This window comes from Heloderma suspectum, chromosome 4 (genome assembly GCF_057233095.1).
Source record: "Heloderma suspectum isolate Gila_16-S chromosome 4, 16-S_ref, whole genome shotgun sequence".
Taxonomy (NCBI): Eukaryota; Metazoa; Chordata; class Lepidosauria; order Squamata; family Helodermatidae; genus Heloderma; species Heloderma suspectum.
In genome coordinates, this window is record NC_139461.1 from 249960153 (window position 1) to 249973637 (window position 13485).

The following is a 13485-nucleotide window of genomic DNA, read 5'->3' on the forward strand; positions in this document are numbered from 1 at the left end:
TGCAATATGTGGGAATGGATTGACAGAAGCAGCTCTTTGGCATGTGAAGGTGTCCCTCTTTCATATGCTTTCATCTGTAGGTAAAGCAGTTTGGAACTTCACAAGATGCATTTGGGTTGTTTCTGTTGCTATGGAGCTGCTGTAGTCCACTTTCACTGTATCTACAACAGATGTGTTCCTTGATCATCCCTCAGCAATTCACTCCATATTTTTACCCCCAGACGCAACTGCTGAGGGTCACTCAACAATGTGCACGTGCCTAGGAACAACTAGTTTCAGATATCACAAAATTATCCCATATGCCACATTTAACTGCGATTGAACAAATTTTAAGATCATTTCATACAGTCTACATGGCGATTTATACTCCAGTGCTAACGTGTTGTTGTAATTATGCTAAGATTATGTACTGACCCATAGATGGTTAAACGTAAAACTTGACTGACAACTTCTTTGCTTCTGTAAAATAAGTCTAGACCATTATTATTAGCCCTTAATGATGATCCCCTTAACCTTCAAAAGACTGGACATATTCCGAAAGGATATTGTCAACCTTACGTCTATTTTAGCCCTGTTCAGGTGTTCAAAAAGAGGTTAAAATCAACGCATGAGAAGAATGAGCGCTCCAGCTACCCCTCTCTCTCATCGAGTTTCTCACCCTCAACTTGTGGAGAGTGACTTTCTGAAGAGGAGAACCTCCTGTATCTATGGGGGCTCTTCACACAAGCCAAAACACAGATTTTTCAGCATTCTGGCTCAAGTGGAGAGTCCCCATGGATAGAGGAAACTCTCCTCTTCGGACAGTTGCCCTTCACAAGTTGAAGGCAACAGACACAATGAGGGAGAGGGGTGGGGCTGGAGCACTCCTTCTCCTCGCATATTGATTTTAACCTCTTTTTGACTGCCTGAATAGGGCTTTTGTGAAGGGTAAAACAGGCTGAATCTACATATAGCATTTATACCGTTATCATGCTGTTACCATAACTATTGGTACACATGACTCCAAGGGGCACCAATAGTTATGAAAATGGTATGATAACAGTAAAACTGCTGTGTGTAGATTCAGCCTCAGAGGACTTAGGAACAGCTCCTGATCAAGGAATTGCAGGAAGTAAAAGAACGGCTTCTTTGCATCATCCTGCTAAGGCAGGGATCCCCAACCTTTTTTGGTCTGTGGGCACATTTGGGATTTTGAGATAGTGTTGTGGGCACTCTTACATAATGGCTGCCATGGGGGGCTTGCTCATTCATAAAATGGCTGCCATGGGGGGCGTGGCCAGTCACAAAACATTCATTTCTCAGAAGACGAATTGGTGAGACTAGGGCCAGATCTATACCTTGTGTCATATCATATCCCTCTTGTGCATTTATACCTCGTAGGACACACAGTGACAGTGGTTGCGGTATTTTGGATAATGTGGAATAAAAAGGAGGAAATAAACACTATGAAGGTGGTATATCGAATGTGTAATGTGCCCCAATAGTTATCTGTGCAGTTCAGTACCACTATAAAGCAGTAGTGTAGATCTAGCCTAAAAGAAAAGTAATTTGCCCAAGTACCTAAGTACAAGTCAGAGGTGGGATCTGAGTTACAAAACACAAAACCATCTTTTGAACCCAAATGAAGATGGTGCTGGAGGACAGAACTCTGCTTTGCACAATGGCAACCTCCCACCCACCCCCAAAACTCTTAAGAAATAAAAATCTGGAGGGGCAGCAAGCCTGATGGGTGCCAAGAGAGGTGTCTGTGGCACCATGTTGGAGAGCCCAGTGCAAAGAAGGCATCGCAAGTGAAAGACAAAGTGCTTTGTCATGGTACCTAAACATAGCAATTTCAGGGCCAAAATGGATGCTACTTTAAATGTGTGTCTAGCAGTGACATCTTTTTTGTTTTTATGTTCACTCTACAGTAGGTGCAGGGCCCCCAGTCTAGATCGGCTCCTAGAGTGGGGATTAGGGATGATTTTAAGATCTGGATTGGGGGCCCTGCACCTTCTCCAGAGTAAAAATGAAAAGAAGACATTGCTTCTAGACACACATTTAAAGTAATGTCTATTTGGACCCTATGATGATCAATGGAAGCTTCACGACCTATTAACAAATCTGCCAGTCTGGGTGCTTAAAAGTCTTGCTGGGAAGTCTTCCAGGCAATTCTTTTACCATGCCGTTGCCCTGCCCAATTCACAGAATTTAACTGGGGGTGGGGGTAGGGGTCCAGTTGACATCATCTTCCACTTAGAACCTTCTCTTGTTTTCCCACCGATTCTTCCATAATTTTTCTTACCACAGAAAATCCATTAAGGAAGAAAAGACTAAATAGCTGCATGATGCCTCTGATTGTTCATGCTAGGACCCCTCCATCCAGAACTCCCTGTTTCTCTGGTCCCTAATAACATTTATGAGTGGTTCACAAAAAGTCAGCGGTATCTAACGGCGTAGACTGTTGCTTGTCGAAGCTCCTAGCACAATGAACCAGTTGGTCATTAAAGCGCCACAGCAATCTCCTGCTTTTAGTGATGAGTCCATCAAATAAGAAAAATCAGACCATTTGTATAACACACACACATAGTCTATAAGGCTTATATACTAGGATTCCTCAGGCTGTGCTTTTTGGATTTCATGCACTTTCTCTGGATTTTCCTTCAGTGTTGTTTGACAGTCTTACCATCATCCACCCTCCTACGCCCTTCAGAGTGGCTTTAATTGCTGTGCTTCTGCATGATGTTATGAAATGCTACCACCGTGGCACTGTCTGCTGTGATGTATTAACAGGGATGCACATGGTTTATTATTAACATAAGGCAATATGGACGTCGTTCGTTCTGTGTCTTACTCATTTCTTTGCGCCCTTTGAAATCTTTTCTGTGTTATTCGTTGTTGGAGAAAAGCAGCAGGAAGATTATCCGTATAGCATGACCATTTTTATATGTCTCTGATGTCTTATACTGGTCCACCACAAATGATTTTACTCTCTTATCTTTTTTTCTGTTATTTAATAGGCTAGTGTTACGCATCTTTTGTTCATGCTCTTTCAAAGCAAGTTACCATATGTACATTTGTTTCTGTGAACCTGTAGGGGCTCATTGTGGTGGTGGTGGGGATCTCTTGGTTCTTCAGCAGTAGGGGAGTCATTTGTAGTCCAGCTTGCTTTTGTGATTATCTCAAGTGTATTTAATTAATCTTTCATCCAAAGCCTCATTTTTCATAGGAAGTCATGAGGACGGGTATGTTCGTTTTAATGTTGCAGTCATTTTTCCACCCTCCCTCTGTCTGAGAATATCAAGAGTGTGACCCTTGTGGACCCTGCAGAGGTCAAACACTAGATGGCAAAAAGGACACTTGAGCCAACTCATTATAGATATTAAACCTAGGGATATGGCAAGACTGTTAACAACAAAGAAATCCGTCCACCCCACCCCCAAGATTTAAAGCCTGGCAAGGTTTATTGTGTCTGGAAAGTCAGACTCAGGGTAGCATCTCTACTGCTTTGTGAAGGAAGGGGGCAGTTTCTTTCATATGCTGCAGTCCTCCAGTTTAACAAATATGTAAAACTTGTTACATCATGATGGTGATAGGCCATCTTTAAGTATTCCTCTTTTTTCATTGAACTTGGAAATATGGAATATTGTTCTCTGTTCCAGTAAGGGACAAACTACTGACCCTCTCTTTGTTTACTCACAAGTAAGCATGCAGAACCTTGATCAGGATTGGTACCAGCACACACAGGTAGGGGAGGTTTAAAACTCCCCCCTCCCTGGCCACTTATTTTCTGAATCCCCCGCTCCCCCGCCCTCCCCAGCACAAGGACGAGAGAGAGAGAGAGAGAGAGAGAGAGAGAAGCACCTCCATTAGAACCATTGGAGACTTTTTTTCTTTTTAGAAGAATTTTGGAAAGCGGCTGGGGTGGGGGGGAGTCTAAACCTCCCTACCCATGTATGGTGGTCCCAATCCATATTGGAGCCCTGCACACCTACCTATGAGGAAAAAAGGGAGTGTCAGCTGCATGCTAGTGTATTACATAGTTTGACCCTAAGACATCAGAACCAAAGTGGCTTGAGGGGAAAAGCAAGTTCAAGGCCTATCAGTACTATGCAAGATCCAGGTTTAAAAGATAGATTGATATTGATTTCAGCTGAGCACTATCAGCAGTTGCTTGTTTCTGTTGTTATCTACAAAGTCATAGTTTGCTTTCCAGTGTCTTCTGTCAACTAGCTTTGGAGACAAACTGGAAGGTGGGGGTGAAGGTGGCAACCAAGTTCTGTTTAGTCAGATTTTGTGCAGGGAGGAGAGAGCTGGTGTATCTCTGCATGTTGCACATGGATGAAGCCCTCAAGAATCCTCATCTGAGAACATCTGCTTGTTCTTGCCCTCAACAATTAACTGAGCAGAGCTTTAGCCTGCAGTGAACACTTTACTTGATTGCCCTCCCTGAGTTGATGGACTGAAGCTTGTAGTGTTAATCTTGCTGTATCATGAGGTTGAGGAAGCTAGTATAACTTGTCAAAATCCTGGGATAGCAGATCACCAAGTAAGCTATATTTTACATCTCCCAACCTGTTGCCCTCCAGATGCGTTAGACAGCAACTCCCATCATTCCCAGCTAGCATTGGGAATCATGGGAGTTGCAGGCCAAAACATCTGGAGGGCACCAGGTTGGGGAAAGCTGCTTTAGGTGTTAAATATTGTTCTGACCTCATCTTGAAATGGGTTATGGGCACAGGCAGGGAGGTGGTAGCCCAAAGCAAATTGTGTCCATGTTTCCCATGAACCAGCCAGGGCTTGTCAGATAAATTTTGCCCAGAGAGCAATATAACAAAGCCATCAAGGGCAGCAAGAGTTTCCGCAGCCAGGAGGGTCCATTTCCATCAAGTGACCTGACCTCCTGCCGTTACTCAGACCAGCTTATTTCACCCCTGTTGACTAACAAAAGGCCCACTGACAGCTTCGTTAGTGAAAAGCACTGTTTCTCTTCCCATTCATATCCTTTTGGGATTCAGGGTCCTGACCCTGGGGAGAGTGCAGGCAAGGCCAAAAGATGCCTTAAATTCCATTTTCAGCTTGTGCTGCCAAGAATCTTAAAGACACACAAGCAATACAGCACTGATGCCATGGCAAGCAGATCAGGCTAGAACTGTCCAGTATCCTCAAGCTGGAAAGGAAAGGTTCCTCCTGTGCAAGCACCGAGTCACTGCTGACTCCTAGAGGGACGCCACTTTCACTGACATTTTCATGGCAGACTATAGCGGGGTGGTTCGCCATTGCCTTCCCCAGTCGTGACTGCCTTTCCCCCCAGCAGGCTGGGTACTCATTTTACCGACCTCGGAAGGATGGAAGACTGAGTCAACCTGGGAGGTATATTTCCCTACTTTGCTTATCTAACTGTAAAAAATATACCCCTCTCCCCAAATATTTTCCCCTAACAAACACAATATTGGGAATTGGGGTTGGGAAATAGGCTTCAGGTGTATTTATTTTTAAACACAAGCCATACAAACTTTATCTGAATGAAATAATTTGGAAATTGCACAGTGTGAGAAATCTGTGTGGATAAGTGTCTCCTGGCACTGCAGAGCTTGAGGGGGGAAAATGTACGATCCGCATAAACCTATGCTGGCAGAAAGCTGCCAACTGAGAGATGCTGTAGCTATACAGTTCAGGGTGTGTTACATTAATTTAATTTTTGTTTGCCTGATCCATAGCAAATTGGATAAGACTATTTTGTTAAGAGTTTTAAAATCTAATTGTCCCTTTCAAAGAGACTGGGCTGCTTAAGACTAAATTCTGGCACTTTAAGAAAATAGGATTTATCATGCCAATGGCCCATTTAGCATAATGTTCCTCCTACAAAAAAAAAAGCACTTGGAGCTTTTGAGGAAGATATAAAACCTGCAGAATGCACAGAATTTCTGGCCCCTCTAGTAATACGTAGCAATGATGACATCTTTTGTAAGGACCATCCTTGTTTTCTGTTGGTGGAAGTTTTGCCTTATCAGACCCATAAATTTGTGGCTGAAAGGTAGGCTGGGCTATGTCTCCTCACAAAAATTAAGAAATTAATTTTAAATTGTGTATGGTATATGGTTTCTGCATTGCACTTAAGCAAAACTCTCTTTTGCTCTTGTCTTTGTGATCTGCCTGTCAGCAACCTCTCTCCTTACCAACCCAAGAGTAGCAGAGAGGAACAAGGGCAATTTGTCCCTTCTACCCTTTGCAGCCAAGGAACAGGACATGTGCTCATCTTCCCTGTAGGTTGAGCTGCAGGGGCAGACATGTGCTGTTTCCCTTCCAAGCCACTGGGGAATGAAGGGCAAGATCTGGAGTCCAACCCAGGAACTTTTCTTTTCCCTTAAGACTGCCTTCCCCAACCTGGCACCCTCCAAAAGTGTTGGACTACAACTCCCAGCAACTGCAGCAGGATTGCTGGGAGTTGTAGTTCAACACTTCTGGAGGGTGCCAGGTTGGGGAAGGCAGTCTTAAGTAGTATATGAGCTCTGAAGCAAGAGACTCATTGAGCAGAACCTGTTTTTTGCATATAATCAGTTGCATTCTCACTGACATTCTAGCTTCTGAAAAATCATATTGCATCTGCAGTTTTAATGAAAAACAGAAAAACGGAAGACTGGCGGGCTGAATTGGGGCCCCAGTAGTGAGTGGGTGGGACTTGGCATGCTTTACACAGCCCCTGTTCCATGTTTCCTGGATCCTAACCACTTCTTTGCCCATCCCTTACAAAAAGATTTTAATACGTAGTGCCAAATTCTGCCCAAACGTTCCCTCCCCAAATGCATGCAACGATACTAATTGAGCACATGCATAGAGAGCAGCAGAACATCAGAGTCTGGTACTATGTATTTCCCGTGTTACACTATCTACCAGTGGAACGCGTCTCTCAAGATTTCCCATTCAGCAGAACATTAGAACACAGACATCTTCACAAATCTCTGGAACTGGCCATACGTTCATCCCTGAGCAGCTGGCAACAAGCTGTGTGTAACTAATTTTTTCCTGTCTCAGTCATAAGGCAAAGAAAGTGTAAGGCCATCTGCCCTACTTTACCGAGGACAGTCTGCTGTTTGATAGTGTCCTTTATTTTAAAGAGCGGTCCAGTCCAAATCTGGTTTAAAGAGAAAGAAGCATTAGAAAGGAGAGCAGGGGCTTTGATGTTCCCATCAACAGTTAGCATGTGGACAGTAGATGGAGCCAGCATATGGGTCACCTGGTCACAGTCTTCCCCACTATGGTGACCTGTACTGTATTTATGTTTAAATTATAATAATTATTTCTAAGTTTGCATTTGCACATATAAATTAGTATATTCTACTCTCATGCAAATCTGGGCCTTCTTGACCTTTTTTGGTGATGCATTTTCTCTCTTTTTCGTGATGTGTAAGTAGCCACCCTATCAAAAGTGCTAATGAGACCAAGAGTGGGAAGGCCTGGCCTTCTCCTACCAGAGAAGTGATAAGTACAAAGAAAGAAAATGCTTTGTTATGAGGAAAGCAGGGATTCTCAGATGTATGCTTACGAATATCAGAATATTTAGAAGGACGTATACTGGTCTGAATTCTGTTTAGAGATAATTATTATTTGAAATACCTTAAAGTATGTTTCAAAACAAACCCCTGCTCATTAACTTTGGGTGTTTCCAGACAGACGGCTCCTAGCCCTAACAAGGCACTGTGCAGCTATTGCATCATTTCTTCCTTAACAGATTTTTTTCTGGTAAGAAAAGTTATGGAAGAAGCACTGGGAAATCACAGGAGGGCTACAAACTGGAGACAATTATGTCTCCCCACCCCCACTAAAACTCTGTCTATCAGGCACTGCATAATAAAAGCCTCCTCTGGAAGTACCTGAAGTATAATCCCATGTAAAACTATAAATATATATCCTATAGGTGTATGATTTTGGAACCCACTGAATAGTAACCCACAGTATTAAAATAGCTTTTTGTTAAATGGGGTAGCTTTTAAATGATAGAAACCACTTTGAAGTGGTGGAAGTGTCTATGGGTCTTAGTTTCTCTGAAAACAAAAAGGCTGAATTGCAGTTTCTCATCGCATTCGCCACTGAAAGTGTCTCGTTCTTTATTGTGCCACATTCTTGGAGCTTTCCATTTTAGTCTGGGGGTTGAAAGCTTTACTTATCAACAAACTGCTTCATTTTGGCAAGCTGGACTTGTTCTCATGGAGCGTACACGGTTTGCTTGTTTTTCATTCCAGTTATGCCTATATTTGCTGCCCACAGAGGTTGGAGTACCCCAATGCTCTCACAGCATCCAAGAGAGGCAGCCTACTCAGTCAGTGAACGGAAGCAAAAAACAAATAGCGTGTTTGTGGGCAGCGATTTGTTTTAGGCCAAGGTCTCCCACTTCCTGCTGCTTTTCCGCATGTTCACTCTGTGCTTGCCTACAGAATTTTTTGCATGTCCCTTTATTTGAGAGATTCCAAGCCTCTCCCACACCTGCCTACTCTGCCCTGCTGAACTTTATAACTGTTGTCAGTATAAGTCTGCCAAGGAAAGAAAATGAAACTCGAGCTTTGTTGTTCTCTTTGCAGATTGCTTCGTTAGTTTAGTCCCTGAATTGTGTGTGTGTGTTGATCCACTTAGCTTTCTCTTGCATGTGTGTTTAGCTTCAGGGAGTGACAAAGCCAAGGAACTAAAAATGTAAATACTTCCCCAAATGCAGTTTTTACCACTTCCCTCTCCCAGTTCTAATCTCTCCAACAACAATCGACCAAACTACAGTCGCCACAACTGTGGCCACCACCACAGAAGCTGCCACCACAGAAGCTACCACTACAGCCGCCGCCACAGAAGTTACCACCACCACAGAAGCTGCCACCACCACAGAAACTACCACCACCACAGAAGCAACCACCACCACCACAGAAGCAACCACCACCACAGAAGCAACCACCACCACCACCACCACAATTGTTGCTAGTACAATAGGTATCATAACAGAGAATTCTGCTATTGTGTTTTCCTCTTTTCTTTATGTTAGCTGTCTAAACCATACCTGGATCTTTTCAAATACTTTAAGCCTGTAATTAAGGTTTAACATCAAGGCTTGGATCCTTTTTAAATCACCCAACATGGAGATTTCCTCCGTACTATGGAGCAATTGCTTAGCAGCAAATGAAAAGGAATCCTTGCTTTTGGAGGCTCCCTATGTAGCTATTATCAAGGTACTTTAGAATTAATCTTCAGAGAGACAGATGTGCCTTAAAACACTGCCAGCCTGAACAGTCCTGAACTTAATTCTGTAAGACCTCGTGTTTCTGGCCCAACCAGAGACTGCAACAGAGTATTTGGCTTGAGTACTCCCTAAATCCCCTTGTCAAAATTGCCACACACACACACACACACACACACACATAACCCAATGCCAGCCACTGAACACTGGGCACCACAAATGATATTTTATTCATCTTAACACTCCTGCATAGTTATTATGGGGTGAATTCCAAAATGCCATTTGCTTTGCTTATTTATGTGCATGCATGACCAAGGATCATGTTCAACTTCAACCCCCAAATTATTTATCTCTCTCCAAGGCACACTGAACATCGTTGATAATTTAATTTAGCAACTTCAGTCAAGATCCAGAGAACCCCTTTTGGCACGCACAAAGCTTTCCTGTTGTTTAGCGGGGATTCTTGCTGTGCCAAAAAGCATATTCTTCCTGTCTCAGATTTCAGAGGTGACATATTGGGAGATACGGAGGTCTGCTATTAAGAGGCATTGACTCAGAAGACTTGCAGCATGCCTGATGCAGTTGTTCCAATCCCAGCCTTAGTCCGTAGTAATGTAGAGTACAGGAAAACATACCAATAGAACCATAACAAATTGCGATACACAGAGAAAACCGATCTTTAGCCAAAACCAGCTGTAATGCCAGTTTAAAATGTGGCATCCTTAACTGGGAAAAGGAATAGGAGCTGTTTGATTCTGTTCTGAAGAGAGAGGGAGAAATTGCCATTCCTTTGTAGAGGCTAGATACATGGCAAATAGACTGTAACAAGACATCCAGTATTCAGTGGGCTAAATGGGCTCTGATCCACACACCGTGGCACAAAAACACTTAAATGTAGTAAAAAGTGGTGATCTGATTAACTCAGTTACACATCATCATGGGGCATGGCAAGTACCATATGCCCTTTGGAGTAACTCCCACCCAGCCACCCACCGACAGGCTGATATATATATATTTGTTAACAAGCAACAGCTGAGGCTTTTAAATAATAAATAGCAGTGACATCCTTAAGATGTCCAGTTACATAACCTGGAGTGATCGCTGCCTAATAGGCTATGCTGCCCAGCACTAGACTGATGATCCAGCTGCTACTGAAACAGCATGGGATCTAAAAAAAAAGCTTAGTTGAAAATGTCTGCAGCAACTTGGAGGTTGGCCAGGTCAAATTCCTGCTGCATGCAATAATAGTAATAGTAGTGGTGGTGGTAGTAGTAGTAGTAGTAATACTATTTGTATAGCACTGTAGAGTGTAGCAGTGTAAGGCATAAGACCACCATATAGTACGTTCATGACAGAAGCAAGGTTTTAACCATGGATTTCCTGGCTCACAGCTCACGTCTCTTAGCAGCTGTGTCACACAAAATCCTATAGAAGAAGAAGACGCAGTTAGTGCTGTTGCCACCCAAAATATTGTTAGAGCAGGGCAGTTCTTTTCAGGGCAGTTCTTCTTGCATGGACAGATTTTGCCAGATTTTGTTTGTTTGTACAAACATTCACTTTAGATGGGGGAAAATTATTTCCCTTTAAAGCAAAGAACACTTGATTTCACTGTACAGGGAATGCAACACATGTCAAAATTCTTGATACGGACAATCAACAAAGTCCACATCTTCTGCATGGAAATACCTGCGAACTGAAACAGAAATACATCAAGAAAACATTTTCCGACTACAGTGTCTTATTTTATTTACAACGCATATAAAAATGTGACCATCTCATTGTTTTAATAACTTTACACTCATGGAGAGGAGTTAAAGCAAACCCCAGTAGTTCTGATTAAGCTCCGCTTCTAAAGTCTTGCATGCATGGAACCCCATTGGAGTCCATGGGAATGCTCATGTGTATTTTAAACATAGGCATATGAACCTGATGCCTGGCTTTCAATTTATCTATTGACATAAGGATCTCTCAGCTGCTACTCAAAATTAAATGTTGCATGAGTGAGCATGCAGTGGTAATTGATGGATCGAGGTATCAAATTATAGGCATTTTAAAATGAAACTGGTATTGCTGGAAACAGAAATAGTTTCTTTTAAAGAGGGAAATGTCATCTTCTTAAGTCACTTTATATAGTGGCTGTGTTTACTGTGCTCTCATTACAAAGAGATTAAGAGTTATTACTCTTAATTATTTCTGTATGATTATAACTAACAAGCATGATCCTATGCATGTCTACTCAAGAAGTAAGTCCCACTGAGTTCAATGGGACATATTCCCAGGTAAGTATGTATAGAGTAAACTGATACTGCTAAAAGATAATTTGTACTGATTCTGTTACCCAATGTGCAGAATATTGACAAGAACGTTTCTTTTCCCAGTCTGTTTGATATTAAAACAGCAAGCCAGGTGTACATCAGTGGGCACTAAATTTCACCTTGGTTTGGTGCAGTGTTAATCAGAATATCTCTATGTTTAATAAACCTCTCTCTCTCCTGGACTAGCAAGAACTGATGTGGTCAAAGCATTAAGGTCTTGGCCATCAGCAATCCATTTATTTGAAAAGAATTAAGTGTGCAGACTATAGGTTAGCTTTCATTAAAAGTTGGTACTTTAGTGTTAAGAGTCTCGTTTACGTTACCAAATGCAAACACTGGATTTATGCATCTAAATATCCATAAGCAGGTTTCATGACCTGTTGTGATGAGTGTTGCTAGGTTGCTTGAAACTCTTCCCAAGTAGTTCAGGCTTGGCCAGAACAACAGCTTCTCTCTCCGTTGGGCTCTGCAGTGCTCAAACAGAATGCAGAAAATCTCCCAATGAAATTTTCTTGTCTTGCCCCCAGAAACACACTCAACTTGGGAACTTGATGACACAGCCCACATCTGTGTAGCCCAGCAGACCTAGCACCCTGCATATCTAGACTCTGGGGGAATTGGAAACACAGCATTAGCTCATCTGATTGCCCCAAGTTCAGATCATCTGAATGTGCACAGTATTTGCTCTTGTTCTGTCCCCCAGAGACCAGCAAATCAAAGGAAAGGTATGGTGTAGAGGCATGTGGAACTACAGAGAAGGGGATCTAAGAAAGCAAACACCCTGTAAAAATTAGAGGGATCCCTGTGATCTCATGGACTGGCAATCAGCATAAGGGCAAGGAAACGTAACTTTCTGCATTGCTGTGTAAGGAATAAGGAGCTGATTTGTCCTATACAGTTCAAGGTACACATAGAGCAAGGCTTTTTCTCCCATTATCAACTGTTCATGCTGCTTTAAGGAAGCAAATGCTGAGAACCACAGGTCTCTAGATGTGAGACTTGCCTTTCTCTTAACACAAGAAGTGAAGGATACAGAATGCGCTCCAAATGATTCAGGAATGGTAGCTCCACTAATTTTTAACAAGGGTTGTGCTCTTAAGCCTCTTTGTAATCATACACACAATACACCTCAGGCACTTAACCTGCATATGAGTGTGGTTGGCTGAAAAATATCAGTCCCTTGGCCATTTGGAAATGGCTCACACTACAGAACGGTGAGAGGTAGGGCTGAGGAGACCTTTTAAACTTGCATTTATGTAAGCGTATGGGATTTTTTAAACCTGATCAGTTAATGGAAAGATTTATATATTACCTTGATATTTCAAAGGACGCTTTCCAGTAGATCAAATTGTTGCTCTCAGTACTAAAGTGACATACAGTTTGAAGTGGCAGCTCAAGCCTTTCTGTGTGCATTATCTATGTGAAATTAATATTGTTAGAACATCCAGAATCTGTTGTACGCTATACTTGCAGTTTCTTGGTCTACATTTGAGTATTTCCCCCCCCAAGGAAAGTAATTCATAAATGTGACAGTGGAATGCATCATTTTGTACATTATCCAGTTTACTAACCTGTGTTCTAACCTGTTCACCAGCTGGTGTTGGAAAACAGCCCATCTGGGACGTAAAAGCTTCACCTAACAGTAACTCTGCAAACATCACCTGGAATCACACGTTTGATCCTGAAACTGAGTTTGTGGTTGAGTATATAAACAGTAAACATTGGGAGCACGAGAATGCTGCAGGATCCTTAATGCCACCAGAGATCCTGTCATCTCTCAGAGGTTTAATGGACCTTTCATGCAATGTTAATTATGCTGTAACTAAACCTGCTGCTTAATTTGTGCATGAAGTGTTGCTTGGGGGTATGGGAAAGGCATGGTGTTTAATTTGTCTTTCAGGTTACATTGGGACTGTATTTTATGTTGCTGCCTTCTAAATGCAGTTATCACCCTCTCCCTTCAACAGGGGT

General features: G+C 42.4%; 1 protein-coding gene across 1 annotated transcript in view; it reads left to right on the forward strand.

The window, feature by feature from the left end:
• The window catches only part of NFASC (neurofascin), a 222563-nt gene that overhangs the window by 180004 nt on the left and 29074 nt on the right, over positions 1–13485 (forward strand). Inside the window, exons 30-31 of the mRNA XM_084853243.1 lie at positions 8713–8955; positions 13109–13297. Of these exons, the coding sequence (XP_084709369.1) occupies positions 8713–8955; positions 13109–13297 (432 nt within the window). The remainder of the gene's footprint in view (positions 1–8712; positions 8956–13108; positions 13298–13485) is intronic.